This window comes from Cygnus atratus, chromosome 23, assembly GCF_013377495.2.
Source record: "Cygnus atratus isolate AKBS03 ecotype Queensland, Australia chromosome 23, CAtr_DNAZoo_HiC_assembly, whole genome shotgun sequence".
Lineage (NCBI taxonomy): Eukaryota > Metazoa > Chordata > Aves > Anseriformes > Anatidae > Cygnus > Cygnus atratus.
The window spans coordinates 19,573-44,382 of record NC_066384.1 but is presented as its reverse complement, the minus strand read 5'-3'; the positions used below and the strand labels follow the sequence as shown (position 1 = coordinate 44,382).

Here is a 24,810-nt window from a genome sequence, read left to right as displayed (position 1 = left end):
TGCTCAGCAGTTCTTGCAACTGGGGATGGATCTTGGATTGTTGCTCCCACCAGCCTTTTTTCTGGTCATTGCAAAGCTGCATGGTCTTTGGTAATAGAATATTTTTCTCCATTCTTGTGACACTCTTGATAATTGGTTCAGTCAGCACTTAGGGAAGAAGAAGTTGCTTGAAGCAAGTTGTGGGAACAAAAAATGTGTTCCTAAATTCATGCCTGTATAATCCCCAAAGAGAAATAAGGTTGTCAGATATGGACTTAGCATTATTCAAGGAATAAAGATAGGGGATGGTATGCTTAGCATAGAGGAATGGTTATTGGTAAATAAACATTTTGAGAATGAGTTGTCTTATCTGAGAGATTTGGGTACTGGGAGGTCAGCTTAGCCCACAGAATATTCGTAATGGATTAAGGGAATTCCATAAATGTCCTGCTCTTGAAGTAACTCAAAACACTTTGCCTGGTAAAACATAACCCCCCAAAATAAATAAGACATTTTTAGCTTCCTTTAGAAATAGGTCCTTGGTGTTGTGTTAAAACTCTGCTCTTGTTTTCTCTTCCACACAAGTGAGCAAGAATGGCATTAGTAAAGTCACATACACTTCTGAAGGAAATCTGCTGTATTCCTGCAGTTCAGAGGCTGCATTACAAATCTGGAATTTCTTTAGCTGTCCAGTGTGCCTGTCAATGTAAAGCTTTTTGATTGCTAAGTTTGCTTACTGAGACACTGGTATGAAGCTCAGCAGCAGTGGCAAAACTTTTTTGTTGCAAAAAAAGCATGCTTTCCATTCTTGCAGACCACAGTTCTGCAAATACTTCTGCCTCTACTCACAGATACCCACAGTTAAGTCACAGAGCTCAGCAGATTAGTCACAGGCATCAAGTTAAGCATGTCTACTTATAGCAGGAGTAAAGATTTGTTCTGAGGATCAGCTTTGTTCCAAGGCCTGGCCCTGAGCCACAACTGGGATTCTTCTGTCCCACAGGCAATGCAGGTAACAGAAGTGTTTGCCCCGGTGGTGTCCTGAAATGCTTCTGCTCTTTCCTCGCTCCTCCGTATGCCTTGAGCCTTGTTTGGATGCTCTTGCTTGAGCAGGGCTGTCAACTCTGGGAGTCCTGTGTACAGAGGCAGGCTCTGGGATTTCACTTCTCTTATTCTGCACCCGCCCTGAATGGGGGGGGGAGGATTTCTTGTGTTTGTCCAGATGGGAAACCCCTTGATTTTCATAATTTAAGTAGATAAATAAGTGAGGTGCTAGGTTAGAACCAGTCTAACGGAAAGGATGGGGGAAGATGTGTCTTGGAGCTGCTTTCCTGCTTTTTTACTCTCAAGCATGGGGAACACCAGTGCGAATTGTGTTGTTGGTTTATGGTGTTTTCTACTTTTGAGTTGCTTTAGCAGGAAATGTGATCAGCCTAGGTTACTTCTCATTTCCCCTCTTACGTTCAAATTCAGAAACTGAAATTATCATGTTAATTTTCACCACCAGAACATGTGATCCTATTTTATGTCAACAGGAATTTCCTTTAACTGCAGTTCTGATAAAGTTTCATTGTATGGTAGGGACGAAAACTATCACTTGTAGACTGGCTGGCTGTCGCTGCCTGACCATACAAGAAGGAAAGATAAAACAATCCAGAAAACAAAAGCATTTTTTGTAAACCACACTTCATTTTTACCACATTATTAAGTTCTCTTGGAAGACTTACAGCAGAATTGGTTATTGAATTCAAAAGCCTGGCAGTCCTGGTATTTTTCCACATACATTTTGATCTGATCTCTTTATCTGAGCGTTTCGATGCATTGAGCTCTGGCGCCCAGTGCTAGCAGTTTCAAAGTTTCAGCAGTTCTGATCACATTTGTCTGTGGCTTCATTCTCTGTGGTGCCTCAAACAGGTATTGTGCTGTAAATAGAATCATAGAATCAGGAATCCTCTCAACAAAACACCTTTTCATTGTAAATGCTTTTGTTTAGAGAGCCAGTGAGTTTAAGAACTGTAAGTGACTCACCAGAATGGATTGCTTCCTACTGAATATGAAACACTGAATTGCAAGGGGGAGTTAGGAATGCAAGCCCATGGGAGTTTGGTAGACATTGGCTCATACTCTTCTACTAAACTGTCTAGTTTGAAATGTCTGTACGAAATTTCACTTAACTCTGCAGTCTTTGCTGCCTATTCCTTTTCTAGGACAGTGCGTTTTCCGTGGCTGCCTGTGTAGTTTTGTGTCACAGCGCATCTACCCTGGACCAGGATGCAAGCCCCTTTTCTGCAGCAAACACAGCTCTGGAGTTCTAATCCCCTTTGAAAAGCCTCATATGAAGCTGGACTTAGATACTCCTTTTTCCTTACTGTTTTCCAGAGGATTAATGGTTTTGGGCTGCAGTCTGGTCAGCACTTGCTTCCTCAGGGGATTATCTGTTTCCAGGTGCTTTCCCCATTTGTGGACAGAGCTCAGATTTTAATGCTGGTTTTCGTTACACTGTGATTGCTTTGACTTTAAAACTGGCCAGGGTTTCAGTCTATGGGGATGGGATCATAAATTTAAATGAGGACAGGGTTCCTCAGCTCTCAGAACATGCTGCCCTGGAACGTGGAATTATTCTATGGAGAACCTGTCCTTTTACTGCAAAAACTCACTCCAAGCTTTCCATGTCTGCTACCAATTTCTTGCCTTTTATTTATTTATTACTGCTGGCTGAATTTTCTTGGTGGAAATCTTCAGGATTTTCTCTGACACAAGGGTGCCTGGATGAGCTACTCAGCAGATTTCTGAATACTTCTGTTTCTTCCTCAGTACTCTTAGCTGTAAGAACCAGCCATGTAGAGCCAAAAGTTGTTGGTTTTGTTCTCCTCTATGGAGGACTGGTTCCTAGCAGATGTCCTGAATTACTTTACCTTTTGTGTTTCATTCTCTTTCCCATCAAATAATTCAACTGTTTGTCATCTTTACATGTTCCCTGATGATATTGGAAATGGTTCAGATACAAAATGAGCCCCTCTGCTTCTTATCTAAATTATATTGTTTTGGCCCTGCCAGCGACCCTGTCAGGTCTCCTTCTCCATCTAGGTGCCTGCAAGCTTTGTCATTTCATGTCACTTCTTGCTCTTGCTTATTTCCCAGAAACTCAAGTACATTTATCCTGTTTCAAAGCTATTTCATCCTGTTATATTTTATGCTTCGAAAGCACTTGTTAGGTTATTTGAGGTAAGCTAAATCTCTCCACACCTCACTGCCCAACTTAATGAGTCTAGGATGTTTTAAAGCAAATCTTCTTAAGTGGAGACCAACTCATTCACACCTGTCTTTGCTCCCAAACATTATTTCAATACTCTGTTAATTTGATTCTTCCTATTTCCTCCCTATGGCCCAGGCATTGGTTCTTTGACTGATGGGGAGGTAGAAAGCAGAAAACAGTGGCAGAGTTTCATGAACGCTTTCTTCTATGGTGAGGGTGGCAGAAGGAGCCTTCCCCTTCCTCCCTTAGCTGTGTAGATGTAACAGCACTGGTTTGAGCTGTAAATAACCCAGTGTTTATTTCATTTCAGTTGGAAGGGATCTGCAAAGATCATCAAGTCCAACTGTCAGACTACTTCAGGCTGACCCAAAGTAAACGTATGTCATTAAGAGCATTATCCAAATACCTCTTGAATATGGACAGGCACAGGGAAACTACCACCTCTGTAAGACGCCTGTTCTAGTGTCTAAGTACCCTCTTGATAAAGAAGTTTTTCCTAATGTCTAGTCTGAATCTCCCTATGACACAGCTTTGATCCATTGCTGAGCGTCCTATTACTAGATACCAGGGAGAAAAGATGAACACCTCCCTCCCTACTTCCCTTCCTCAGGAAGTTGTAGAGAGCTTCCTTTTCTCCAGGATTAACAAACCCAGTGTCCTCAGCCACTCCCCATAGGACATGCCTTCCAGCCCTTTTACCAGCTTTGTTGCCTTCCTCTAGATACTTTCAAGTATCTTAAAATCCTTCTTAAACTGAGGACTCACACAGTATTCCAAGTGAGGCTGGACCAATGCTAAATACAGTGGGATAATCGCCTCTTTTGACCAGCTGGTTGTGCTACGTTTAATGCACCCCAGCATACGTAGGCTCAGTCTGAGCCTACTGTCAACTACTACCTCCAGATTGCTCTCTTGCAGGGCTGTTCTCCAGTCACTTGTCTCCCAGTCTGTACTTAGTGCAGCATTACTCCATCCCAAGTGCAGAATACGGTATTTGTTCTTGTTAAATTTCACACTGCTGCTGATGGCCCAATGCTCCTATCTATCTAGATCCTTCTAGTGTTGCTCAAGCTTACACCGTTACTGCAAGAGAAACGTTAAGGGCTGTGCGGTGATCTATTGCAAAGGGCAGAACAGTGAGGGGAGAAAGGGAAGGCTGCATTTCCCTTTCAACACCTCTATCTTGCTCCCTTCGTACTTATTCACTGTGGACTGCAAGAAAAAAAAACAAGCAATGCTTTTCTGTTTGTCCTGGGAATTTCTCAGAACTCCACACTCCTGCCTTTTTGCCCAGAATTACCAGCCTCTTCCTCTTTCCTTGAGCAGCTGCTACTGCTTTCTTCATGATTCTTGGTCATGTTCTTGTCCTAACTACAACACTCTTTAAACCTAAATCAGAAATGATTAGGCAGGCTTAGGAAACAGCAAGAGCTTCAAAGGATTAAATGCTACAACTTCCATCTACCCTTAGGGAACTCGGACGTTCTGCACCATGAGCCCTGCAGCAGCGAAAAAAAAGTCCTAAATTTTCCTGAGCAATGGAAGGATTTTAGTGTGGTTGCATGTAAGTAAGAGGAGAGTGAGTTATGGGAAAAGATTAAAATGGCTATATTTATATCTCTCTTGGCCATGCCACTGCTAAGGAGCAATGTGGCACCCACACAGAAGAACCTGAAGAGCACAAAGAACACAGAGTTTCATGCTGTTGTAAAGGTCTGTGATCAGCATGATGGCAGAAATGACACACAGATGACTGACATGCAGGAACGATTACAGGGATCATTGCAGGATGGCAGCACAATGGCTACATCCAGATTGCAGAGGAGCACTGTTGCCCTGTGGCTGCAAAGCGGCTGAGTCATTCCCATCTCCTAATTTCCAGCCTCATGGTCTTGGATCTTAAATCACAGTGGAGTCAATGCCAGGAAGTGAAACTGCAAATATCTGTTAAAAATATATGTATTCATTTTGGTGACCTGAAGCCGCCCAGGCTACCTAAGAAGCTGGATACAGCTCTTTTTGGCTATATACTGAGTTAAGAATCAAAGACCACTTTTGAAATTGCTTGGTGTGTGTATGGGAAATACACGCCACTCTCCGATAATTAAAAACAAAAACACGGAGAGTAATCTACTACGAGTCCACATAGCTGATAAACTGCAGCAAATTTAAAGCAAAAAGGTAGTTTTTCCTCCGAGGAGTACAAAACTCTCCACGGGCGGCCCTCCTCCCCCACCCGGGCAGGCCGGGTAGGGCGTAGGCCTTCACCCGGCCCCGGCCCCTCCTCGCTAGCGCTGCCCGCCTGACGCCTCCCCGAGGCGGCGCGGTCATGGCGGCGGGGCGGCGCTGAGTGTCGCGGCATGGCGGACCCCGGTGCGGTTTCTTCGCGGCTGGCACTAGCCCTCGCCGCCTTGGTCGCACTGGCCGCCGTCAAGTACTACCGGGACGCCGAAGCCGCCCGGCAGCAGGTACCGAGAAGATGGGGGTGCGGGGGAGGGGGCGCCTGTAGCCGCGCTGCCCCTCATGGAGGAGGGTGCGTGCGGAAATGGCGGGAGGAGCCGCTCCCGCCGCCGCCGTGGGGTCGGTGCCAGCGGTGGTGGTCGCCGCAGGGCTGACGGGACCGCAGAGGTGAGGGGGACGGCGGGCCCTGAGGTGGCAGCTGGGGTAGAGGTGGTCGTCTCTGGACTGAGGTAACCACAGAGCTTTGGTAGCCAACAGCCATCAGTGGCTGCAGGGCTTGAGGTGGCTGTGGGTGAGGTGACCGTAGAGCTGCGGTGCTCACCGTACACGACTGTCTGTGGGCTTGAGATTTTGTAGAGCAGGCTGAGGTTTTTTGGAGCAGTGGCAGGCACTGGCCTTGAAGTCGCCACTGGGATTGTGTCGGCCGCTGCCAGGCTGAAACGGCCTCAGAGCTGTGATCACCACCAGGCACTAATGGTGACTGCAGATCTGTGGTGACCGCCAGGCTTGAGATGGCCACTGTTGGTCTTGAGATGGCTGCCAAGGGCTGAGGCAACCACCAGACACCAGTGACCATCACACAGCCCTGTGCAGGGCAGTGAGGTGCAGGACACAAGCACCTCCCAATGAACTCCATGATGGCAGAGCTTTAGTGCCAGCCCCACGGGTTTGAGCTGTGCCTAGCCACCATGCTTAGGGTTTGCCCTGAGGATTATTTCTAACTCAGTCATTGTGTCTGGCTGGGCCTCCAGCTCCTCCCCTATCTACTTTGAGTCCAGTGGCCCCAGCCAGAAGAGGGAGGGACAAGCAAGAGCATCAGACACCCAGCTCTGTTCTTGACATAATGCTTTATACCTCCTCACATGGCCTCCAAAGATTTCTTTTCTTGCTACTTTATTTCCTTTAAAAAAGGCCCCAAATGCTCAGATTTTTTTTCTCATACTAAAAATGCAGCTTTTGTGTGCCTTGAATGACTCTGTCAGTGGAAGTAGCGAAAGAATAGAGAATGGGAGCTGAAAAATGCATTTTTTTATTTTTAAATTTGGCTTCTTGATATTGTTTCTGATTGTAATTTTTATAATTCAGTTGACTTGCATTAAAACGCAGGCTTTGGTATTTCTATAAATAAAAAGACAAGTGTTTTTAAGGTTGTGACAGGGCACTGCTGGAGATAGGAACAAAATGTGAACAGTCCAAGGTGTTTATTTTTTTCCATTTAGCTGAGCAACCCACAAGCAGGTGGGAGAAGAATACTCTTTGTGAACACCATAGCTCTCTTCCTCTACAAAATGACCAAGAAAGCCCTAGTTTGTGAGTATGAAAATGAATTTGTGAATGGAGTGATCCTGCAGAGCTGATACACTGTGACAGTACTTTCTGGGGCACACCTTTCTCTGTTTTAGCTGGCTCCTTAAAGGGGTACATTGTTTGGTGGAGACAGGAGGCCTGTAGGGCTGCTGTATTCAGCTAGCTGCTGGTGTTCATGAGATGTGTTCATGCATGCACAGCCGTAAGTCACCTGACCACAAAGCTACTGTCTATCTCTCTGACCAGTTGTGGTCGTAGGAATAATTTTCTGATGGTTCTGCAGCTGATGTTTTTTCATTGCTTAACCAATGTGAAAAGTGGAGGCTCAGAGGACTGGAGCATGCTCTCAATTCTTACCTGTAGGTTGAGTTTTGGACGATAATGTCCAACACCAGGCACCCGTATTCCTCCCTTCATATTCTGCCATTTTAGGTGCACTCAGAGAGCATAACTGGTTCTCATTCTGCCTTCAGCCCTGTTAAGCAAATGATCATGTCTTTTTCCCAATACTACAGCAGCAGGTGCTCTAACCAGCCAAAAACTTGGTCGCTCATTTGCCTTCCATCCCTTGAGGTCTGTGTCTGTGAAGTGCAAAAGAAGAGACACTCTGAAAGATTAATAATTCTAATATGCTGTGGAGAGGACTGGGAAGTGGACTGTCTCCTCAGAGCCTAGTATGCATCCAGGTCAGCCTCCTGTGCAGACCAGGATGTCATTGTGCAATGCCTGCACAATTCCCTGTACTGTGTGCTTGCTCCCAGAGAGTGAGCGATCACATGGGCCCTTGCAAGATTAGTGCAGTATGTGCTATGCCCAAGCAAGCTCTGGAGCAGAGAAATATACTGAAGCCTGGCCCAGTGGTTCGTGACATGACTCTGGCATCTGGCTGTCAGGTAACAGGGCAGTTGTTCAGGAAAATGTTGCTACTGATTTATATGGCCAAGTATGTTTGTCCCTGTTTGTTGGGGTTAAAGAGGCAGAGTTTTGTCCCCAGGACTGTGGGGATTCTTGAGTGGTTTGCTCCTGTATGTAGATAAATAACCATCTTGTTCCTTCATTCATTTTTTCAGCTGTGTAGTTCCCGTGTACTCCTCTGTGTTCCATGTTTTGGATCCTTGTCTTTCTTCAGTTGTGTCTGGGTCCATATTTCTGGTTTATGTTCCAGGCTCTTTATTTTTGTCTCTCAGTCCTGAAATTACCTTGGAAGGCTCTTAAATGCTTCTGTTGCTGCAGTTGACTTCCAGGCTGCATTAGTTCTGCTTCAGGCTGGCAGGCAACAGGTGGAAAATAAACTAGTTCAGGAGCTCTGTGGATGGTAACAGTGCTGCAGGCAATAGAGAATAAACACAGTGAAACAGCAGACTACAGAGTATTTGTCCTTGCAGCTTTAGGCTTTTACTTGGGTGACGAGGGAAGCTGCCCCAAAATGATAGATCACAGGGGATCTGCCGTAGGCTGGCTGGAAGTGATGTGAATTGTCTGACTTCCCAGTGTGGAGCTTTCTCATTCTGCCTGCAGGTTGTCCTTTTCCCTTCAGTGAATCATAGAATCATAGAATATCCCGAGTTGGAAGGGACCCATAAGGATCATCAAGTCCAACTCCTGGCACCGCACAGGTCTACCCAAAAGTTTAGACCATGTGACTAAGTGCACAGTCCAATCGCTTCTTAAATTCAGACAGGCTTGGTGCAGTGACTGCTTCACTGGGGAGCCTGTTCCAGTGTGCAGCCACCCTCTCGGTGAAGAACCTCTTCCTGATGTCCAGCCTAAACTTCCCCTGCCTCAGCTTCACACCGTTCCCACGGGTCCTATCACTGGTGTTTACGGAGAATAGGTCACCTGCCTCTCCACTCCCCCTCGCGAGGAAGTTGTAGACCACAATGAGGTCCCCCCTCGGCCTCTTCTTCTCCAGGCTGAACAGGCCAAGTGACCTCAGCCGCTCCTCATACGTCTTCCCCTCTAGGCCCTTCACCATCTTCGTTGCCGTCCTCTGGACACCCTCCAACAGTTTAATGTCCTTTTTGTACTGTGGTGCCCAGAACTGCACACAGTACTCGAGGTGAGGCCGCACCAGCACAGAGTAGAGCGGGACAATCACTTCCCTCGACCGACTAGCAATGCCGTGCTCGATGCACCCCAGGGTACGGTTGGCCCTCCTGGCTGCCAGGGCACACTGCTGGCTCATATTCAACTTGCTGTCAACCACAACCCCCAGATCCCTCTGTGCGGGGCTGCCCTCCAGCGTCTTGTCACCCAGTCTGTACGTATAGCCAGGGTTGCCCCAACCCAGGTGCAGGACCCGGCACTTGTTTTTGTTAAACTTCATGTGGTTGGTGATCGCCCAGCTCTCCAGTCTGTCCAGATCTCTCTGCAAGGCCTTTCCACCCTCATCCGAGTCCACAGCTCCTCCAAGTTTGGTGTCGTTGGCAAATTTGCTCAAAACACCTTCTAGTCCTACATCCAAATCATTTATAAAAACATTGAAGAGGACTGGCCCTAAAATGGAGCCTTGAGGGACCCCACTAGTGACCATCCGCCAGCCTGATGTGGTCCCATTTACCACAACCCTTTGAGCCCTGCCCGTCAGCCAATTGCTCACCCATCGTATGATGTTTTTGTTAAGTTGTATGCTGGACATTTTGTCCAGTAGGATCCTATGGGAAACCGTGTCAAAAGCTTGGCTGAAGTCCAAAAAGATTACATCAGCCAGTTTCCCTTGATCGACCAGATGGGTGATCTTATCATAAAAGGAAATCAAATTTGTTAGGCAGGACCTACCCGTCATGAACCCGTGTTGGCTGGGACCAATGACTGCATTGTCCCCCAGGTGTGCTTCAATAACTTCAAGGATCAACTTCTCCATAATTTTACCAGGCACTGACGTGAAGCTGAGTGCTGTGAGTGCTGCAGACTGGAAATGACCAGAATAACTTAGTCTTTCAGGAACTGTTCCAAGTGAGACATTGCATTTCAGTGCACATCGGTGCTGTTTTCCGTTGGAGGACCTCCACGTGGGCTTTGCAGGCTGTCCCGCTAAGTATTACAGAGGGAGAAACTGAGGCACAGGGTGGCTGGGATTGTGTAGGGTTTCTGGAGAAGGTGGTTTGAGTTGTGGCTCCCAGTGTATGGCAGAATGGGTAGGCTGTAGTCCCTGTGGAGCAAGGGGTCAAAATGCTCAGCGTAGTCCTGACACTGGAGACTTGGATGGCAACTGGCTGCAGCAGGACAGTCGTGTACCATGCAATTGGTATGGATCTCGGCCCCAGTTTAAGTTACTTTTTGCAGAAGTACAAGGGTTCAATTGACTTCCTTTGCGTTTTTGTGATGTGACTAGTCACATATTTGACTGACATTGTTTCACTGTGCATTAGCTAATTACAGAAATCAGGATCTCCTGGTGCCCTGAATATTCACGGTTTTAGGAGTGTCTTATAAAAGTTGGAAATTTTTCTGACAATAGACTTTTTCATTTGACTCTGAGCAAATCATTCAGTTTGAATTACTTAGCCAGATGTAGTTTTAACATGTTGATGCCAGCTATTATTCCTGGACACTGATCCTTACTGTAAATAGCACAAAATCCTGCCAAAGGGCATTAATCTTTCAATTTGATCACTGTGTTTCTGTGCTGGAAAGAATGCAAATGAACTCTGAAGCTGAGAGGGGTCAGTGATTTTCTTTGAGAGGTAGGAGTGAAATCTCACTTGTCTCTTCTTCCTGAATTAGGAGCTGGCACTGAAGTCTTTGGGAAGCGAGGGACTGTTTCTTTTTTCTTCTCTGGACACAAACAATGACCTGTACCTCAGTCCAGAAGAATTCAAGCCAATAGCTGAGAAGCTGACAGGTAGGTTTCTACCTTGCAGAATTCTCTCTGCATAGATGGAGCAAAAGCCAAAGTTAATGTCCTCAGCAATTTCTCTTGATGTCTTTACTTTTTTCTGTGTGCTGTTTTGGGCCTTATTTACACGAAAAGAGGCTGGTAATGCTTTACATATTTTTGAAGAGCCTTAAGCAGTAAACATCACTTTCACAAAGTTCAGTTTTTGTAAGGCTAAGGGTTCCATTGCTGGACTTAGCAAAGTATGTAAGTTACTTTGTCTAGAGTTTACAGAGGATTTGGGATGGGTGAATGCAACAAATAAAGCTCAGTCCAGCCTAGGCCAACATTATTAGTGAGTCTTATTTCATTCATATGCTTCTCTGGCTATAGCAGTCTCTCTCAGATAGCAATTGTGAGAGATCATGCTGGGAGACAGTAGCAAATGTCTCTTGGTGGTGCCAAACAGGAAATGTGGTTATGATAATGTACAGGAGAATTTACAGTACAATTGAAATACAGAGAGTTGTTTGCTTATGCTGTAATGAATTGGTTAAAGCATGTGTGTCCTCTCGTAGGTGACATAAGAGTGCTTAACTGAGCCATGGGGGTTTGCAGTGTCATCCACTGAAAAAAGGGCTCCCCTTTAATTCACGTAGCAGAAGCCAGTCTCTGGAGTGGGTTTGAGTTCTGGTGGGTGTTCCCTTGCATACAGCATGGTAACAGCTGGGAAGTTCCCAGTGCTCCTGCATTAGCCAGGAAAAAATGTATAATCACTTCAGATGGCTGAAGAGGGGAGGAAGTTGAAACAGCTGCTTAAATTCCTGCCTCTTTGTCTAGGGGTTACTCCCGTCTCAGAATTTGAAGAGGAAGAGACGCCTGATCCAACCGGGGAGACGTTGTCCATTGTGGCTAAATTCCAGCCTCTGGTAATGGAAACGATGACAAAGAGCAAAGACGGTTTCTTGGGAGTACGTATCATGCAGGATATGTATGGCCAGAAATTCCAGTATGAACACATCCTATGGGCTGGTGTGATAATCAGGAATAAGCATGAGCGAGGTGGTCTGGCTCCGGCCAGTGGTATTTGCTTTGACCAGCGAACTCATTGCTTTCTTCATTGTTGCATTGTTTTCAATGCATTCAGTGCTGAGTCCCAATTAATATGCCCTTCCTGGGAAGCTTGAAGCAGACATTAGAGGTGGTTTTCCTGGAACAAAGTCCAAAAGCAGTGGTGTTAGTTGGCCTGTTCTACTGTCTCCCATTTCCTGTTGCTCACATAACTGAAAGTTGACAGAACTATTTGGATGTGTTTGGGGTGGTGGGAAGAATTTAAACATGATTTTTTTCCCCCTCTCCTCCAAAGCATAGTTATATCCATCAGCATTGCTGCATGTTTGAGGAGTCTGGTCTAGGCTCTGATGCTATCTTTTGTTGACAGATTTCTCACGTCGCTCTGTCTGGGCTGAGGAATTGGACTGCCCCCGCAGCCCATATGAGTGTAATGCTTGCCAAACAGTTTAAAGCCTTTCTTCCTCCGAAGAATAAACTTGATCTTGGGGATCCGTGGTGGATAATACCTAGTGAATTAAACATCTTCACTGGGTATCTTTCCAACAACAGATTTTACCCTCCACCTCCCAAGGGCAAAGAGGTGAGATATAGAACTTGATTTCTGTATATTTGAGAGGTGGCTCTTGTATAAATGTGTACTGCCTTATGGCCCAGATTAATTGCGTGGACAAGGCTGTTACATTATGTCTCCATGGACTTTCAAAGGCAGCTAAAAGGCTGCAACGTACAGCCAGGAGTACTGTCTTCTAAATCAGAGGTAAAAACTAAGAGCAGGCAAAAGCTCTGTGTGTCTGTCATAGACAGATGAGCTGACCAGAGTAACTTCATCTTGCTTTAAGTGTTTGGAAGCACTTGAATGAGGTGATTGTATTTTGCGGAACAGTTGCTTTTTGCCACCCTGGAGGTGAGATATTTCATTGACAACTGAAGCGACACGTATACATAGTTTGTAAAGCCAGGTGTTTATATCGCATTCACCTGGGGTGCCCAGATAGGTGTTTGTGATCACATAATTGATATACCTTCACAGCCTGGTGTGTTTATTGATTGCGTACCCACTCTTTGAAAGTCTTAAGTAGTATTGTTGGATACAGCCCCATAGATCAGTTTACCATACTCAGACATTCACCTGACTGGGAGGATGGAAACATGGAACAATGGGAATAGCATAAAAAACATGGAGGATGGATTTATTTTAAAGCCAGTCCCTAGTTTTATCTCCTTACTTTGTGACTAGGCAAGTCTCTGAGCTAATTTTTAAGCCATGGCAATTTTCTTGTGTTCCTGATCTGACAGGTAGTTATTTTGGAACTGCATCTGACCTGTGATCTGCACTAGGGGAGCCATTCTCATTTTTGTTCTCTAACAATTCTTTCCCTAGATCACAATCCACAGACTTCTGAGCATGTTCCACCCACGCCCCTTTGTAAAAACCCGCTTTGCTCCCCAAGGATCTGTGGCCTGCATCCAAGCCATCAGCACCTTCTACTATGCCATAGCATTCAGGTAAGGCCATGCAGGTTGTTAGAGGTGTTGGGTAGACCTCTGATTTTGTACCATATCTCAGGGGAGTGGAGAAGGCTGCTGTGACCCAGTGCCATAGTACTGGATCTGCAGTCATGTTCCCAGACAAGACCAGATGTGCCCTGGCTGGGAGGGAGGTGAAGCAGTTCTAGGAGGAGGGTGGTACCCAGTCAGCTCTTGCCCATGTGTGATGCTTTGCTGGTGCCCAAAGGGGGCGACCGTGATCCCAGTGTCATTGAGTCCCTGGTGAAGCAGGGACTGTTGCCTGGGCCCAGGACAGCAGCCATCCTCTATCGCCCTTGACTTAGAAATGTCCCTTGTTGAACAGAGAGAGCCTGATTATCAAAGGAACTTGCTAGATTTTGTTTAATCATGGGATAGAGTGTTTCTCCAAGGGGGGGGAGGATTCTGTGGAATTGTTCTCATGTTTTGCTGTGATTGTTAAACACAATTTTATTTGCCTGATCAGGATGGAAGGGAGGATGAGGGAGTTCTAGTCTGTTCCTGTGTTTCAAGGACTGGTAATGTAATTCATCCTTCCTGGATGTGCACTTACTGCCCGCTTCCAAAAGGCATCAGTACCAGAAACACTGCTGATCCAGGAAATGTGCTCCACTCTTTTACCTTTTTATTGTGTGACATCAAAAGCTTTTTGAACTGAACCTCTCTCCCCTAATCTAGCTTTGTAAGTCTGGTGCCTGGAGATCACTTCTCCCTGCTATCATTTGCAGTACATGATCCCTTCTTTCCTTCCGGCACTGGAGCTGATGGCTCCCTTCTAATTTCAGGATCCACGCTGAATTCCAGCTGAATGAGCCACCAAACTTCCCCTTCTGGTTTTCTCCAGGCCAGTTCACAGGTCACATCATCCTCTCCAAGGATTCTTCCCACGTCCGAGAGTTTAAGCTCTTTGTCCCTAACAACAGGTACAGCTGTTTCTCTCTTTTCTGTATGCTGAACAGACTTGAGGACAGTTATAAATGAGACCCAGTGGAATCCAGGGACTCTGGGATCCTGTCCTGTACGGAGGTGGGGGACGTGTGTGGGAGAAGACTGGTGGGTTCTTTTTTGTTTAAAAATATGGGTGTCCTGAGCAGAGCAATGTCCCTTGCGGTACATGGGTGTCCTGGCTTCCACAGGGAAGACATATCTGCAGTCTGAGCTTTGTGCAGGCTAGTTCTGCTGTTTGCTTATCTGTTTTCCTCGCACATTCTTCTCTCCTAGCGGTCATCACAGTTGTCAAGTCTTCAGTACTGTAGATACAGCTGCTCCCAGATTGGATCTAATGCAGTTTTTCAGGAAAGATTCTGTTTATCAACAGGTCTGGGGGGCATCAAGCTGGAAGAGGCAGTGAATGACAAGGGCTTGTCTCTGAGGAGGAACAAGCTGGACAGAGGTTGGAGGGGGCACGGAGCATGGCATGGGCGATAGGTGTCTTTGTGCAACTTGTCTGCAACCAGTACTTGCTTCAGTTGAGAATCCAAGCCTGAGCAGTCCTGTGCCAAACCACTTCAGAAGGGAGGTACCTGCAACCACATGGGTAGGCACATGGGGATAGTGAATTTAAGTTTTCCCAGTATTGTCCAAGTGACAGGCAGCAACATCTTCACTATTAGCACTTCTGCAAGCTGTCTGTGATCCTCTTCACCTGTTCCAGCAGTCCCTGGCTCTGGCAAGGACTTTTACACGTCAAATGCCTGTTGCAAGCTGAAGAAGGCTCCTTGGGTGTTAGTGCTGGATGAGCTGATGCTTTTCAGCCAAATCCCTGGAAAATCTGAGTGAAATGAACTTTGCAGTTTGTAAAACTGGCAAATGCATCTCTACAATTGCTGAGGATCCCTGACTTATTTCAGGGTCTGATTCACCGCTCACCAGTAACTGTCCCTTTGTGCTTGAAGCATGGGGAGAGACCAGCAGGGTGTGAAGAGGCATCCCCTAGTGATTTTAGTGCCTGGCTGAAAACACTGAAGTTCGCCAAAGTCTGATGCTCATGCTTCAAAATATTTTTGATTGTCATTTCACAGGTTAACGTTTTATGTGCGTAGCTTCATGCTGGCTCGTTCCTGCTCTCTGGCAAGCAGCTGGAAGCATTTTAGGGGAAAGAAGCCTAAAATCTCTTTGTCCGTGATGGCTGGAGTGAAAATTCTGACATTATCCTGGCAACTCAGTCCTTATGGCTCTGTCAGCGCATTTGTTAGAGCAAGCAGACACTTACGGCTCTGCCAGAACTCCTTGCAAAAGCCTTTCGCTTCCAAAAAAAAAAACAAAACACCAATTTTAAAAGTTCAGCAGGATCAGAATGTGCAAGTTAAGTGTTGTCAGGAAAGGGTGTGCAAATATACTTTCTTCCCTTAGTTTGACAGTACTCAAAGGTATGAATGCATTTGCCCAGAGGGTTTGGTAGGTGCCTGGACCTTGAGCTAACAGGGATCTAGTGTTGCTAGTCTTGTGCAGGGAACACTGTTATCTCCAAGGACCTAGAGGTTCTGGGCCTCAGTGCTGACCCTGCAAGAGGAGCATTGGGGTTTTCCATACACAGCTTTAGTATTGGGTGACTCTGAACATATTGGGTTCACCTTGCAGGTCTCTGAACGTTGATATGGAGTGGCTGTATGGAGCGAGTGAAAGCAGCAGCATGGAAGTGGATATAGGTTACCTGCCTCAGGTCTGTAGCCACAGTCAGTCTTCTGTATGCATGCAGTATCTTGGCAGGAATTCGTGCTGCTGTGCACCTGAGCTGTATAACCTCAATTATCCCTGCTCTTCAGAGTTTTCTGTTCAACACTCCAGTATAATGATATAATCTCAGGTGATCTGTGTATGTCCTCTGCAGTAACGTGGCTTACTATTGGCAGCTTTTATGATCCCCCCCCGCCCCAGGTTGAATCTTAAGCTCCTGGAGTCATGTGACTTTTTCCATTTTAAAAAGTTGTCTGCCAGGCAGGGAGGAAGATAGAACTAAACCCAGGCTGTGAGCCCAGAGGGGGGTGTATGAACAATGGTGTATCTGGATTTAGAAACTGCATGAAGATATTTGGTGGTAATCCCAGCTGTTGGGACAGGAAACAAAAATCAGAATTGTGAACGCCTGAATTTAACGGAACCATTTTCTCCTAATCTAGATCAATGTTACTTTTTAATTAGCAAAAGTCATGAAAACAAACTTAAAAAATAATTTCTGTTGTACCTGAGCTCTAAGCTACAGGGAAGCTTCTGAACAGCTTCCCTGAACAGCACCCTCTCGGGCTAGCCATGGGCTGTATAAGGGCTTTGTTGATGGTATGAATGAGACTAGCCCTGCAGATCCCAATGATTTTAAAGGGCTGGTGTCCCACAGTCAAAAATCTCCTCTGGGAAGATGGCAACATGGAATGAAGAAGTCTCATGCATTTACAACCTAGCAAGCAGAGGCAGACAGTAACTGAAGGAAATGAAGATGCTTTCCTGTTAATCCCCAATAATAAAACACATCTGCAACTGTTCAAGTGCAGCTCCAGGAGACATAGATCCAGCTCTATCTTCATTAGAAGCTGTACAGTCTTAATTTGCATCTTCATCCTGTTCTAGAGTACAGAATAAACAGGAGTGGGATATCCACAGTTTCTAACTCTGAGCTTTTTCTCCTGCAGATGGAGCTGGAATCCACAGGGCCTTCAGTCCCCTCTGTGATCTATGATGAAAACGGAAATGTGATTGACAGCAGAGATCCCTCAGGGGAGCCTATTCAGTTTGTTTTCGAAGAGATAACCTGGCAGCAGGAAATCCCCTGGGAAGCGGCAGCCCAGAAGCTGGAAGTGGCCATGTATCCATTTAAGAAGGTGAGGAAGGGGCTGTACTCTTCCTTGACATGTTTAATTAGGGCAGGTCATTTTTACTGAGATGGCCATTCCACCTTGAGGACGAGCAGAAGCCAGAGGCCATAAACTGATCAGCACTTAGAGTAGTGTGAGGGTGTCAGAGCTCAATGTGTGCCTCCCAGGCACTGCTTGTGTGGCTTGATGGGCCTCCAGTTTTCAGGTGGGGGAGAACAGCATCCCTGAAGGCCAACTGGGGTTGCACAGCAGCACAGGCAGGAGCAAGGCCTAGATGTCGTGTGCCCCAGACTTGTATTGTAAATGTAGGCTCATCCTTCCTTCCTCTTATCAGTAGCCACCAATGCTGTTTTTGTGTGAGGCAGGTAATTGCACAGCTTTTGAACTCGTTTTTCTTTGGTGCTGCTTTTGCAAATTTCAGCTGCCTTTGGATCAAGCTTTCCTTATCAGCAGAAAACACACAATCCGCCTGTGCTGCTGCATCCAGCAGTGAGACACAGATTAATAGCATTGGGTGACCTAAACTATTTAACATATCAGTAGCCTGTGGAGCAGTGGCAACTGCCTGTCACTGCTTCCTTGGCTAAAGGAATATTTCAGTGGCTGCCTTCTTGTGCTTGAGCTTACAAATGTCCCTTTGTGCTGCCAAGATGTTAATAAAGTTCCCTTCATTTGAGTAATTGAAACGATCTCACTGCATGGTCCCTCACAGGCAGTTTTTAGGCTGTTTCAGTGAGGTTTTGTAGTAAATATTTGAAGTCCAGATTTCACAGGCTGCTGAGGTGCATTTGCAGACAGTCTGCCTGCAATTGTGCAGATGCTGTCTGCAGTGTGTAAATTTGGAGCTCTGTGGGTGCCAGTAACATCCCACCTTGCTGTTAGGAGCTCATTGGCTGTTTGTCAGGCCTGAGGGTAAGTTTAGTTTCCTGAACATTTCCCAGAGGAAAGACCATGTGTCACATGGCAACAGAGTTAATGCTTCAGACTTAGTATCTGCTATGCTACATCCTACCTGAGCAGCAGTAACAAGATGACCAGCTGAAAGTGAGGGTGAGAAGAGATTGCTCCTGCCCATGAAATGCCTGTCTGCCCACTGTAGTCCCTGAAGTGAGGGAAGATAAAAGCTGTCCCTGGGGAAAGGGACAATTGTAATTTGCTTTGATCTACAGAAACTACTGCAGATATGTGTATGTCACCTGTGGGATGTGGCAGGTCTGGTTCCTTCAGACCCCACTCATATGTGGGAGTTGTTCTGTGTCTGTTTCTCAAGCCGTCTGTCTGTCTCCAGGTCTCCTATTTTCCCTTCACACAAGCTTTTGAGAGAGCAAAAGCAGAAAAGAAGCTGGTGCACTCAATCCTGCTCTGGGGTGCCCTGGATGACCAGTCCTGCTGAGGTGAGGGACACTACCACAGTGGCTGGAGGAATGATGCACCTCGTTCAGGATCTGAGAAGGGCTGCGTGTCAGGGAGCTGGTCAGGAGCCAGGGATAAATAAGCATAGTATTACTCATTTTGGGTGCCTGCACAGAAAAGGGCTGGAAGCGGGGAATTACTGATCAGAGCTTAGGTCCCCAGAGGCAGGATTAAGTCTATTTTAGACAAGTCCTCGACCAACTCGCTAATTCAAGTGACTTTGTTGAGGGTGAGCTGTGGATCTGGTCTTTCCTCTTTCTCTTCCCCTCTCAGTCTGCTAGGGTAGAGGCTGCATCTGTGGAGTAAAATGGACACTGCTCTCTGGTTTGTTGCTAACACTTGCACAGGAGAAGCCAGAGCCAGGGGTGGGTTTGAAATTGTCCTGATGTGTAGCCATTCCCCAACGTGCCCAATAATCTGCATACCACATTGGGCAGGAGGAATGGGTGGGAGAGGTGCAGATACCTTTAGTCTTATTTGCTCTGCTCAGTATGAAAAGCAAGAGGCACTCAGGGTAGATGTGCAGAGCCTGATCCTTTCCAAAATGCACCATACCAGTCAACTTCCATGACAAGCTTGTTCTGGTCCTTGTGTTGTCTTTCAAGTGGATGGGGTCTGCTCTGGTGAGCCTTCTCTGCCAGCAGCACACACTGGAAGCAGTAAGCAATGGAAAACTGCCAGCAAAGGGGAAATTAGACAATATGCCAGGCTGGGGGGGAGCTCAAAACAGCTGCTGCAGCAACTCAAGCAGTGGCATGAATCATGGCAATAGTCAGCCTGGGAGTCACTGCAAACTGCTGTCTGCCTTTCATTGTGTGCCAGGTTCGGGGCGAACTCTCCGGGAGACTGTCCTGGAAAGTTCGCCCATTCTTGCCCTGCTGAATGAGAGCTTCATTAGCAGCTGGTCGCTGGTAAAGGAGCTGGAAGAGCTGCAGGTGAGTGCTGGAGCCACATCTGCCTTCTTTGTGTTCGGTGCTGGTGAACACAGTGCCAGGAGGTGCTGGCAGGAGGGGAGAGCTCACACCTGTACCAGTGGGGGTTCCAAGCCCTCTGTGACCTAGCAACTGCAGTGGCAAAACAAACGCTAGATGGAGGCAAGCTAAGAAAACAGCACAGTGAACCCTTTCATTCTGTCATGTTGCCAATATTAAAAAACAAACCAGATGCTTCACTGCCATATCCCCATCCAAGGCTTTTTGTGGTATCAGCAAGCTGACTTCTCTGTACCCAAGGGAGCAACCAAAATAACTCTCCGAATCCCGATTCCCTGACTGCACCTTTCCCCTCTTGTGAGCCTGCCCCTGGGCCTATGCTGTCAGCTGGGGTCAGTTACAGAGCTGGAGACATTAGAAAAAGCTAGGGTTGGACTGTTCATGTGACTGGGAACTGCCAGTAATGGGATGATCTTATTTTGTGGGGAGAAAATCTGCAGCTGAAATGTGAGGAGGGGACACTGGCTGAAAGGGAATAGTAAAGCAGGTCATGACAATAGAGACAGCTATCATGGTGGCTCTTTGGGTTGCCCCCTCATCCCACGTTAGCTTTACTCCTTCCACTCCATTCTGCTCATTTTGGTGTATGTAAGAGTATTTCTCTGGGTTCTCCTTACAGACCAACAGAGAGAATGAGTTCTACAGCAAGCTGGCTGACCTGCACCTTGAGAAATACAATTTCCCCGTGGAGATGATCATCTGCCTCCCCAATGGCACAGTGGTATGTTCATTACCCCTTCAGCTGGGCTTGGTTCTCCCCACCAGAATGTGCTTTCATCTGCAGAGCCTCAAGCGAGAGTTGTGCTACCTCAGCTGTTCTCTGGCTCCTCAGACCTTTGTGGGGCTTTGCTTTGCTCTCAGGGATGCTGTGACAGGCAGACAGCAGCAAGTGCTCTACCAAGAAGTCTGATACAAATGTTTTATTCTGACACAGAGCAACGACATTAGGGGGGAAAAAGAATAAAAAATGAACCACATGTCTGCCTACATTTCCTCATTGACCTTTGTTGGAGTTGGTGGCATTTGAAAAGCCATTGTAGCTTTTTTCCTGCATCCATTGTCCCTTATGTTAATGTTCTGCTTAATTCTCTCCTTGGCAGCAGCTTCTAAGTACATTTACCTTTATCTTGCTTCCCGGAGTTTTTCACAGCAGATCAGCCATTAACAAGTCCACACACTTTGGCTTTGCTTTGCTCCCCAGTGACCCCTTCTGCCTTGGGTTTGGAGAATGACAACAGCTCCTGATGCTTCATGCTGTGGGGCTTTGCTGTTGGTCAGTGGCCTGGCTGCCTGCAGTGGAGGATCCTGCCATTGCTAATTTGCTTGTCCCCCACACTACCCAGACCTTAGCTAGTAATACTTGCAGTGACTCCTTGCTGTCTCTTTAGTGGCTCTCCTCCAAACTAGGCTGCGGACTGGTGAGTGGCTTCTGCTCAAGAAGTTACAGCCTGTAAGGGTTTCTGTGGTCAGTGGCCACACATCCCCCTGTCCTTTATCCTTTGGGGAAATGGAAGGCACAGCAGCATTTTAAGCTCACACACTGGTTTTGCAGCTATGCTAGTCTGAGAACATGCACCCCAGCAGTTAGCATGGGTGGGCTACCATCTCCCTAGCCCTTGATCAGAGCTAAGTTTTACGGCTGCATGACTTTTTCCAAATCACCTTCATATTTTTCTTAACCTAAGTGAGGGCTCAGCACTTCTGGGGAGAAGAACAGACCGTTGCCTTTCACACATCTTTCTCTGACTAAAATAGGAACCTGAGTCCTGGGTGCTGAATTAGGATTTGCAAAATGTTTGAGATTCTTTAAGAGTTGCTACAGTATTGTCACCTGTGCCCTGGCAAGAGGTCAAGGGAGTAGATGAGGTATTGTGCTTGTCTTTAAAGTCTCCTCTCCTCATCTGTTTTCTTTCCCAGATTCACCATATCAATGCCAACTACTTCTTGGATATTACTTCTATGAAGCCTGAGGATGTTGAAAGTAGCGTCTTTAGTTTCTCAAACAATTTTGATGACCCTTCTACTGCAACTTACCTCCAGTTTCTGAAGGAAGGACTGCAAAGAGCAAAATCATACGTGCAGACCTAAAAACGAAGGCACCTGTATGCCCCCGTGGAGATGGCCAAACACTTCAGACATCTATTTTGATTGCAGCAGTTCTTCCTCATCTTCATGCCACTGATTATAAGATGCAGACTGTTCCAAGAGTGGTGTCTTCCATACCTCCTTGCCAGCAGTAGCAGCAGCTCCAAGCTGTAAGCTACTCTGTGGCATGGATCCCAGTTCTTTGTGGTGACATTTATTGACAGCTATGGCAACCAGTGCATAGTGGGACTGTAGCTGAAAATGTGTAGACATGGAAGTAGGATCTAGCTGGAGGCTTGATCTCTGGAGTAACCTCCTCCCAGCTCCCTGGATGCCTCAGACACCTATCCTGTGTGACATGGTGTGGGAGCTGTCTCATTTATGCATGTTCTTTTCATCTGATGAAGACGGTGAGGTTGATACAGTGAAATTAGGAGTGGAGAACAGGGCATTTGAGATATGGTGTAGTTTAGAGATGTCAGTTGTGATTAACTTGGGGATTAGGGACCAGAGTCTCTGGAAGTGAGCTCTACCTGTACAGTATGTGAGCAACAGGCTATGGACACCATAATGAGCAGTGCCCCCATCCCATTCATACCAAGGCTACTCCCACCCCACATGGTATGAGAGCTTTATTCTTCCAGTGTCTCTTCAGTGGTGATGAATACTCGGTCCATGTCTGCTCTGATTTTTCAAGTCCTACTGAATGATGAACCATGATGAAGTTCCCTTTGGGAAGGGAAGGTTCAGCATTATCCTGAGAGCATTAACTGCTGAGAACTGAGCAGTTTTAAAGGCCAGCAGTATAAAGAAACTGTCAGGAGACTTTCCAAATAAGCAGTTGTTTAACCAGAATGCCATTGTCCCTTTTCTGCAAACATCCTGAGCAGTTGTTCCTACTCCATTCCAATGCCTGACTACACAGTGAGTGCAGTTTGGGGAAGGAAGGGTTAAATGAAAGGGAGTTTTTAAGCATCTTCTTGTAAATAGGTGAGATTAAGCATCTTCAATAGATGGCTGCAAACAGCTATGGCTGTTGATGCTTTTTCTGCTCTCTGAAGCACAGTTTTGTTGGACCAAATCAAAAGTGGTGGGAATGCCTTTTTTTTTTTTTTTAGGAAGGGGTAGAATCACAGAACAATTGAGATTGGACAGAAGCTTTGGAGGTCATTTGGTCCAACCCCCCTGCTCAAGCAGGGATGCCCGGAAAAAGTTGTGCAGGACCATGTCCATTTGGCTTTTGAAGATCTGCAAGGAGGGAGACTCCACAACCTCTCTGGGCAGCTTATTCCAGTGCTCTGTCACCTGCACAGTAAAGAAGTGCTTCCTGATGTTTAGATGGAACCTCTTGTGTTCCAGTTTGTAGCTGTTGCCTCTTGTCCTGGCACTGGGCACCACTGAAAAGAGCCTGGTTCTGTCTTTTTGCACCCTCCCTTCAGGTATTGGTACACATTGATAAGGTTCCCCACAAACTTTCTCTTCTCCAGCCTGAACAGTCCCAGCTCTCTGTGCCTCCTTACAAGAGAGGTACGACAGTCTCTGTATTGTCTTGGTAGCCCTCTGCTATACTCTTTGCAGTATGTCCAGGTCTCTTGTACTGGGGAGCCCAGAGCTGGACACACAACTCCAGGTGTGGCCTCACCAGCGCTGGGTAGAGTGTAAGGGTCATCTCTCTTGACTTGTGGGCAATGTTTTGCCTAATGCAACCAAAATAGCCTTCTTAACAGCAGAGGCACATTGCTGGCTCACGTTCAACTTGGTGTCTTCCAGGGCTCCTAGGTTCTTTTCAGCAGAGCTGCTTTGCAGCGGGGTGGCCTCCAGCATGTACTGATGTCTGGCGTTTTTTCCTCCCCACATGCAGAACTTAACACTTTGCCTTGTTGAACTTCGTGAGATTCCTGTACCCTTTCCTCATCCTGCTCCAGCCCTTCTGTCTTTATCCATGGCTACAGGCTGTTTAGATGGACCTTTGGGTAAGCCAGTGTAGCTTTAGTAATTGCTCTAGTGAGATTAATTACCTGTGGGATTTTATTTTATGGACTTTATGACTATGCATTAGGTCTGCACTTTTATAGCACTCCAAGGGGCATGTGGTAATTACAGGATTGGGTTACAGACAGCACTTTTAGTGGTGGCTGTGGAAAGTGTCAAAGCTTCTAGGCGGCATTAGAGACCAATGCTGGCAGTCTCAGCCCCCTCTGTGTTCCTTCTGGGGACTTTGGCCCAAGCCAAGAGCAACAGAGCAAACCAAGTGCTTACCTCCCTCCAGCTCCTTGGGAAGCACAGCTTTAGTGTAGATCATCTCTCCTATCTTTTACAGAGCTTTGTGAGTTTGTTTTGTTTGCATATTTTGTTAGTCCTGCAGTCAATGGCTTCAGACTTCCAAGTGGTGTTTCTTGGTTGTGTGCATGTGGAGAATTCATTCCATTTGCTTTCCTTTCACTGGTTTTGCAGCAGAAGGGGTCAGAGAGGACAGGCAGTAGCTGACAACAATCCCCGAGTGCTCTTCTCAAGGCATGGAAAAACAGCTGCAAGAGAGGTTCTGCATAGCCGGGGGTAGTGGGTGGAGGAGGGAGGGGCGCCCTTCGCTCTTGTGTTGTGGTGTGTGCACAGGATGGCAGGAGTGGCTTGAATTGTCCCCGTGTTAGCTCATTAACTACAAAACTGCCCAATCTAATCAACCTGTCACTGTCCATTTACTGCTGTGGGTGGGCTCTGGACAGAAACTGTTGCCTGAGGCCTTCTTTTTAATGTGTGCCAAGCTTTTTCTTGTATTTGTAAACTTACTACGTTTTTTTCAGTAACCTTGTAATACTTCGGGGGGGGGGGGTGCGGAGACGCTGCTTTTCACGATCTGCTGTGCCTTGTGATGCTCTGGTCTGAAACCCACACGCGGGTCAGAGCTGATGTCCCACAGCAGCGATGCGGGGGAAAGTGGCGCTGCTCCCGCCTCCCTGCCCCGCGCGGGTCGGGTCGGGTCGGGTCGGGTCGGTGCCGTTGGCTGTGACGCGCTGCCCGGCGGGCTGGAACTGCACTAAAACTGATCCCGTACCTCCGCCTCCCTCAGTCCTTGCCTCCTCCGGGGCGGCG

The 24,810-nt window shown here is 46.8% G+C and overlaps 1 protein-coding gene and 1 long non-coding RNA gene across 7 annotated transcripts; one reads left to right on the top strand and one right to left on the bottom strand.

The window, feature by feature from the left end:
• Positions 1-20: 20 nt before the first annotated feature.
• On the bottom strand, positions 21-7,475 carry LOC118255757 (uncharacterized). The gene is made up of 3 exons (XR_004781021.2): positions 6,018-7,475; positions 1,707-1,901; positions 21-212 (listed from the first exon to the last, which is right to left on the bottom strand). It is a non-coding gene; the product is annotated as an uncharacterized LOC118255757 (long non-coding RNA).
• On the top strand, positions 839-24,771 carry SELENON (selenoprotein N). Of its 6 annotated transcripts, none has more exons than XM_035562212.2 (12): positions 839-991; positions 10,730-10,847; positions 11,661-11,791; positions 12,262-12,474; positions 13,276-13,400; positions 14,207-14,344; positions 16,002-16,083; positions 17,048-17,236; positions 18,519-18,624; positions 19,466-19,578; positions 20,255-20,356; positions 21,553-24,771. In XM_035562212.2, exons 1-12 carry the CDS (start codon positions 986-988, stop codon positions 21,721-21,723), a joined length of 1,494 nt encoding a protein of 497 aa, XP_035418105.1. In that variant the 5' UTR covers positions 839-985; the 3' UTR covers positions 21,724-24,771. The 6 variants fall into 6 exon arrangements, with proteins under 6 accessions (XP_035418105.1, XP_035418106.1, XP_035418103.1 ...); XM_035562213.2 differs by having other exon boundaries at positions 862-991; positions 11,661-11,749; XM_035562210.1 differs by lacking the exon at positions 839-991 and adding an exon at positions 5,432-5,703.
• Positions 24,772-24,810: the final 39 nt, after the last annotated feature.